General features: G+C 53.9%; 1 protein-coding gene across 2 annotated transcripts in view; it reads right to left on the reverse strand.

Annotated features, from left to right (window-relative positions):
* Nucleotides 1-6,000, reverse strand: part of Shisal1 (shisa like 1) — a 64,678-nt gene that overhangs the window by 23,583 nt on the left and 35,095 nt on the right. For both annotated transcript variants that reach the window (XM_029547753.1, XM_021217216.2), the window contains exon 4: nucleotides 912-1,229. In XM_029547753.1, coding sequence (XP_029403613.1) covers nucleotides 912-1,229 — 318 coding nt within the window. The remainder of the gene's footprint in view (nucleotides 1-911; nucleotides 1,230-6,000) is intronic.

Here is a 6,000-nt window from a genome sequence, read left to right on the forward strand (position 1 = left end):
CAGTACCCCCCAGGAGAAGTAGCAAAGGTGCACTGTGTGCCTACTATGCGCTGGACAGTCCCAGAATAACCCAAGGATGGTACACCCCCCCCCCCGGTTTCTCACAAGGATTGGAAGGTCGAAGGGTGATATAACAAAACTAGCCAGCATGTGTTGGCCAGTCCCCTGCAGAGCCCAGTGGTCACTGTGCTAGAAGGTGCAGGTCACCAGCAACAGGGCTCAAGATGATCTTGCAGAACTCTGGGTTGTGACCCCCAGGGATGCTGTGTTCAGAATCTGAGTACCACAGCTTCCACCCAGGGCCCAGACCCCGCCCACCCATGACCCCAAGCCAAAGCCATGCTTCTCTCTGTCCTTGGGCTAGCTGACCTCATGAGACACCTGCTCTGAAAGTCCTCGGTTCTGGGCAGCAGTGCTGCCACGCCCCACCACCAACATCCTACCGGAGTAAGGCAGAGATGACAGCTGCCCAGATGAGACCAGATCCGGCCACCTCCAAAGCCAAGTCTTTGATATGTTACCTCCTTCTCTCTCCTGACCTTCCACCTACCTGAGTCACCTCCAGGTATGTATGACAAAGGAACTAAAGGAGAGATTTAGATTTATTTCCTGACCTGAGGCTGAAAACTCTTCTCCACATCACCGATAAGCTTTCTTTCCTTTGACCAGACCACAGAAACTTGAAAACCCATCCAACTTCCCCCTTTCGCCTTGGCCACTAGGAAACTCAAGCGACAACCTGTCTTTTCTGGCTTCTCCTCTAGAAACACACATGTGCTGCCACACGCGAGTGGCTTTTAAGTCCTCCTTGGCGAACAGTAAGGACAGCAAATAACCAGGTCACCTGTGGTCGGACCGCGGCAGCAGTGATAAGAGTCCAGTCCACCCAGGCCGCTCTGGCAAACACTTACCAGGCGGATGAGCTCTGGAAGGTCATCAGGGGTGGGCTGTGCGTGTCTCCCCGCAGTGTGTGCACGGCCTGGGGGGCTTGCGGCAGGGTACCAGGGGGAGGCTGCGGCTGTGGGGCCGGCTGTCCTGGCCGAGGGGCTCGAGCAGGGTTCCCCCACCGCCGGGGGTCCTGTTTCATCCACCGTCCCTGGATCCCCCACCGAGTGAGGTAAACCTTGCAAATATCGTAGTTCATGGCGGAATAATAGAGCAGATCCAGGACCAGCAGCGTGAGCACGAAGAAGCCGTAAATCCACACTCCCAGAAGCGCCGTGTAGTTGCTGGGGAAAGAGATGCCGAGACTGAGCCACACTCACAGAAGCCCCAGCCCTGTCTGCCAGCCTCCACTACAGGCTAGCAAACACAAACTTCCAGCACTAGGCTCCACCCCCACCTGCCCTGTCCCTCGCACCCCATTGGCCACTGGCCTGGCCCTGTGCTCTAGGCTAGACTCTGTAGGTCCTTCCCTAAGGGGCACTCGGCAAGAGCTCTGACTTTTCTTTTCTTTTCTTTTCTTTTCTTTTCTTTTCTTTTCTTTTCTTTTCTTTTCTTTTCTTTTCTTTTCTTTTCTTTTCTTTTCTTTTCTTTTCTTTTCTTTTTCTTTCTTTTTTTTTCTTTTTCTTTTTTCTTTTGGTTTTTCGAGACAGGGTTTCTCTGGGTACCCCTGGCTGTCCTGGAACTCACTTTGTAGACCAGGCTGGCCTCGAACTCAGAAATCCGCCTGCCTCTGCTTCCCGAGTGCTGGGATTAAAGGCGTGCACCATCATGCCCGACTCTGACTATTGGGGCCCTACCTCACCCCCTCTTTCCTTGTGTATATGCCAGGCTCCCTGCTGGCTTTGTGCTTACCACAACTGCCCCTGGGACACTCCTGTTCCATCCCTCCTGGCCTCACTCCCAAGGGCAGATGCCACAGGCCTGTCATGGCTTCCAGGGAACAGAAAACCAAGTCACACCCCCACGTGCCTCAGAACCCCCATGGCACCCCTGCAGGGGTGCAACACCTTCAGAGCCTCTGCAGAATTCCCTACCCAGTTATCCCTGACTCCCACCTCAGCTCAGTCCCCACCCTTGCTAACGTCTTTTCCTTCTGACCACAGAGAAATCTTGTTCTTCGTGATTTTTTTTTTTTTTTTTTTTTTTTAAGATCTTTAATCCCAGCACTCAGGAGGCAGAGGCAGGCGGATTTCTGAGTTCGAGGCCATCCTGGTCTACAAAGCGAGTTCCAGAACAGCCAGGGCTACACAGAGAAACCCTGTCTTGAAAAAAAGAAAAAAGATAAGGCCTTGCGTAGCTCAGGCTGGCCTCGAGCTTGCTATGTAAGCCAAAGATATTGAATTTCCGGTTCTCCTGCTTCCACTCCCAGAGCGTTGGGGTGACAAGTGCTTGGTTTATAAGCAATGGGAATGGGGCTTGGGGGTTTGTGCGTGCTGGGAAATCACCCTACAAGCCCAAGCCGCATCCCTGGCCACTCCATCACCCCTCTGCTCCCCCACAGAGGCTGCAGTCTCCTGGCAGAGGTGGCAAGAGTCCTTAGGATTTAATACTTCGAACGCTCCCAACCCATAGCGAGCTCAGTTCTCTCTTTCCATGTTGCCGGGCACTGAAGCACACAACTGACTACCCCCTGTTCAGTGCCTGCGCACAGGTCAGACCCTCTGCCAGGTAGCCTTTCCCACCTCCCCACCTCCTTCCCTCTGTCCCGCCATTTGCGGTACCCTCATTTGAGGCTGCTCCAATCCCCCAAGTCTTCATGAAGTCTAGCCTCTCCTTTGGCCTCTATCACTTGGCATATCTGTGCCCCTGATGCTCCCACCCCAGATTGGGGTCTTAGTCCCCTCGGGTGGGCTGGCTCCAGGTTTGACACCACAGCGGGGTTGCTGCCTGGAACTTGCCAGGGCCCCGGGGCCTGTTTCAAGGGACTGGTTTATTAACTGCTCAAGTGACACCCACTGCAGTCTGTTCCCTGCCACGGGCATCTGCTTGAGTGGGCATGGGCCAGTCAGGGTGTTGAGCAGAGGCTGCTGACCAGCCTAGGAGAGGCAAGCTGAAAACCTCCACTCCAGAAGGTCCTGGAGCTCCCGCCTGTCTGCGCTGGGAACAGAGCTTGGCCTGATCTCACGGGTCTGCTTTGCTGTGTGGTCTATGAGAAACTCCACCCATCTCCAGGTCTTAAGTCTCTCCTCGACTTCCAAGGCTGGAACCCCTAGTTCCAGCTGTGGCCTCTGGCAGTGGGATGGTGGTTATTCCCTGCCCAGCCCTGCCAGGGCAGAAGCAGAGCCAATAAGCCCACTTCCTTTCTCTATTCAGGAGACCGTGTCTCAGCTGGCCAGTTTCTTGGATGGAAGACTCTTGGGAGTCAGGGCAGTGGGAGTTTCGGGGGGCAATGGCTATTGGTAAGGCTCTGCCATGCTTGACAGAGCTTGACAGCCTCAAGAGGGGTGCTTAGAACTCAGTACCAGTCAGTACTTGGGTGGGGTACCCAGCAAATCCTAAACAGGGAAGTCTCGGCTTCTTTCTGCCACTCTGTCTCTTGGCCAACTACTGCCACACAAAGGTGTGAATGACTGACAGCCAAGTGCTGAGTCTTTTATTAACGGACACTGGCTTTGCCTGGAAGTGTCAGGGCACAGCAGAGAATGCCTGCCAGGGGAAAAAGGCCAAGAGCCCAACTCACTTACAGGCTGAAGTCTCATGGGAGACAGATGTCTAGGTGGGCTCTGGTCCCAGGCATCCATCTCTCCCCAGATTTCTCTCTCTTGCAGCCCCCATGTCAGGGCTCAGAGAACCAGGCTGTTCCTGGTGGTTCCCATGGCAGCAGCCTGGGGGCTGAGGAGGCGGGGAGGGAGCAGGGCCGCTCTCTGCAGATGCTGTTTGGCATCCCAAGCAGGAGGGGTGGTTGCCCTGCCTGGAGCTAGAAACGCTCCAAAAAGCCAGCGCAGGACAAGGGGCAGCTAAAGGTCCCCTCTGCTCTGCACAGTGCTAAGATGGAAGGACACAGACCTGTCGGGTCTAAGGTGGAAATTGGGTAGGGAGAGGGACCTCTGGGGGACCAAAGTCTTCTCTAAGATTCCCCAGCCGAGACAGCAGAATGGGGATTTGAATTTCTCAGAGCACCTTGGCCAAGTGCGACACAAGCAGTTCCAAAGGGTACCACACAAGACTTAGAGACCTAGCTCCATGCTGTGATGCACCTCTGCTGAGCCAACTCCCTGCCTCCTGTGCACCTGGCACAGGAAACTTCATATGGGTCTTGAACTTCATATGGGTCACAATGTCACTGGGTTCCTGAGATCACCCTGTGGCCTGTTTTCATTTGTAAGACTCTCAGTATCCCCATGAGACTGTGGACTCCACCAAGCCAGGTCGGGATCCACCTTGTCCTTGCATGTCAAACACACCAGTGTGGTACTGCCACACTGAGAACTGGGGATTGGCGGGACGCAGGCGCTGTGATATCGACCAGCACTGGCCGGGTGTTATAGCTGTGTGACTAGCACACCAATAATGACCAAGGACACTTTCAGTTCTGACCCTGTGCCACACGTTCTGGGCTCAGAGCGGCGACCCCATTTTACAGATGAGTCCCATATGGGCAGCCACACGGTGTCACTCACAGTGACTAAGCCATCCCTGTTTCACAGATTTGGAAACTGAGGCTCATCTCCCTAAGACTATGGAAAATGAAGTTTGAAAAGCTGAATTTGGAGCCCAGTGGCTCCCACTTGCTCGGTCGGCATCTCTGTTGTCAGACTGACAGGACCCTTCCACAGTGTGTTCTGTGTTCCCACTTTAAGGATGAAGATTGCACAGGGCTGTTCCCATTTCCACCAGTTCAACCCAACCAGCAGGGCAGTACTGCTTCAGCCAGGGTCTTTCTGCACTGACTGCTGGGCTGGACCACTGCTCCCATGACTTCCCGGTAGTGGGATGGGGATTTCCATTCCAGGCCAGGAGTTTGGAGCTAGGTCCCTACAACCTCAGAGTGTGCTAAGTCCTGGGAAATCCCAAGGTCAAATCTAAAACAGACACCGGAGAGGAGTCTCCAGCTTCGCCCCTGTCTCATCCGGGCTCCACTACGAGGCCAGGACCACAGACCTCCCCATGACAGCCTGCAGCCCCCCCAGGCCACGCTCTTCAAGGCCTGCCAGCTGCAAGGACTTAAGTTTTTAATTTTTAAAATGCCATTTAAAATATGTAGTCTGGAAATCAACTGCACCCAGATGCCGGGCCTTGGCCACGCCCACTCGGAGGGTGAAGATAAAAGACAGATGCTGCGGTGGGGCTTCTGTGACCAGCCCAGCCTCAGACAGTGGCAGGCGCAGTATGCGGGTCTGAGTGAGTGACCTTCCTTGGGGTTTCCAAAGAGATAATAGGACCTTCCCACTGGAGGGCTTGCAATGTGTGTGCGGAGCAGAGAAGCCATTAGCAGACAGCTGCTTCCCAGGCCTGGCCTGGGATGGAAATCCCTGGAAGTCATGGGAGCATTGGTCCAATCCAGCAGTCAGAGCAGAAAGACCCTGACTGAAGCGGTGACACAGAACACGCTGTGGAAGCGGCCCTGTCAGCCTGACAACGGAGATGCGGGCTCAGGAGGTGGGAGCCACTGGGACCTAAATTCAGCTTTTCATAATTCACTTTCCATTAGTCTTGGGGAGATGAGCCTCAGTGTCTGTCTTGAAGTAGGAATGAGTACAAGGCCTATGTTAGGGGTGTAATGGTGTGTGGGGCTTTGCAAACTGGCATGAAGTCCAGAAAAGAGAAGAGACCGTGGTGGTGGTGAGGTACTGCAGTTCAGCTTGTAGAGGTTTTGTTTGCTTGTTTTGTTTTGCTTGTTTTGTGTTTGTTTTCTGGTTCATGAAGCCCAGGGTTTTATCCACAGAACTACATAAAAGATGCATGGTAACACATGCCTCTAATCTCAGCTTTTGGAAGGTAGAGGCAGGAAGATTAGGCCTTCAAAGTCATCCTTGGCCACATAGAGAGTTGGTAGCTAGCCTGGGCTACATGGGACCCCATCTCAAACAAAACAAAACAGATGAGAAGAAACCA

Source organism: Mus pahari, chromosome 17 (genome assembly GCF_900095145.1).
Source record: "Mus pahari chromosome 17, PAHARI_EIJ_v1.1, whole genome shotgun sequence".
NCBI lineage: Eukaryota > Metazoa > Chordata > Mammalia > Rodentia > Muridae > Mus > Mus pahari.